Source organism: Hippocampus comes, unplaced genomic scaffold (genome assembly GCF_001891065.2).
Source record: "Hippocampus comes isolate QL1 unplaced genomic scaffold, H_comes_QL1_v1.1 scaffold68, whole genome shotgun sequence".
In the NCBI taxonomy this organism is placed as follows: domain Eukaryota; kingdom Metazoa; phylum Chordata; class Actinopteri; order Syngnathiformes; family Syngnathidae; genus Hippocampus; species Hippocampus comes.
The window spans coordinates 6,044,635-6,045,636 of NW_017805625.1; the positions used below are offsets into that span (position 1 = coordinate 6,044,635).

At 51.3% G+C, this 1,002-nt stretch overlaps 1 protein-coding gene across 1 annotated transcript in view; it reads right to left on the reverse strand.

The window, feature by feature from the left end:
- The window catches only part of LOC109522580 (class E basic helix-loop-helix protein 40-like), a 6,383-nt gene extending 5,883 nt beyond the window's left edge, over window positions 1–500 (reverse strand). The window contains exon 1 of the mRNA XM_019881268.1: window positions 48–500. Within this exon, the coding sequence (XP_019736827.1) occupies window positions 48–112 (65 nt within the window). The 5' untranslated portion in view covers window positions 113–500. The remainder of the gene's footprint in view (window positions 1–47) is intronic.
- Window positions 501–1,002: the final 502 nt, after the last annotated feature.

The following is a 1,002-nucleotide window of genomic DNA, read 5'->3' on the forward strand; positions in this document are numbered from 1 at the left end:
CGCGTAATCAAGTTGGGAGGTAGTTTTTTTTTTTTTTTTTAACTTACCCGTGCATGTCTGCTAGATCACCCTTGGACAGAGGAGGAGGTTGCGCGCTTGGGATTCGCTCCATTTTCGTGACGCTTTTTACTTACAAATGAGATGCAGCCGGAAAAAAAAGTCACGCGGCAAGTTTGCTCCTTAAAATAAACGTCAATTCGGTCATTCAAAGCGGACGATATATATAAATAAATATTTTCTTTTTTTCAACGCCGAGCGCTGAGAGGTGTAACGGCGGCTCTTCCACGCCGAATGGGTAACAAGAGGGAGTTGGGGCTGAAGGGGATCCACGAGAGAAATAAACTCTGTCCGCTTGTCCGCTCAGCCTGACCCAGCTCTGTCACATGAAGCTCACGTGTCAAGCGGCGCTGTCTTCTCGTCGAAAGCCCCGCCTACTCACTACGGAGAAGGCGCCTGAGTGGGCGGAGGAGGTTGACGTCGGTAGACTGGGCGTGGCGAGGCCGATCTCGTGTACCGCCATGCTGAAGTGTGTGGAAACAAGGCAGGGAAAACCACGTCGAACGAAACGTGCTGGCGGGCGGCAAACACGCTATTCCACTTTTTGTGACTTGATTTGGACTCGAGTGGAGCGTGGAGAGGGTAGCCACGTATAAACACTCGCTCACATGACAGGAAACCCAAATAGGACCATAACACGGCATTTTTAAAATAAAGGTTTAAGTGAAACTGAGAACTCGTTAAACTCCCAATTCCTCTTCCTCTCTAAAACGCAACATCAGCAGGCCATTTTATCCTCATTATCAAATGCAAGGGCTCACACATCCCGTGCAGACACGTGCACCCGTGCGCGGACGAGCGTGTTTGTGTTGTCGTGAGGCGGTGCGTGCCGCCTGTCACGTTGGTCTCCTCATGGCACAAACAGAGCAAGGCTGGGCACATTCAGCACACGGCGGCGCCTGCTTTCAGGCTCCCGGACATAATTTATGCACCCCCAACCCCTCT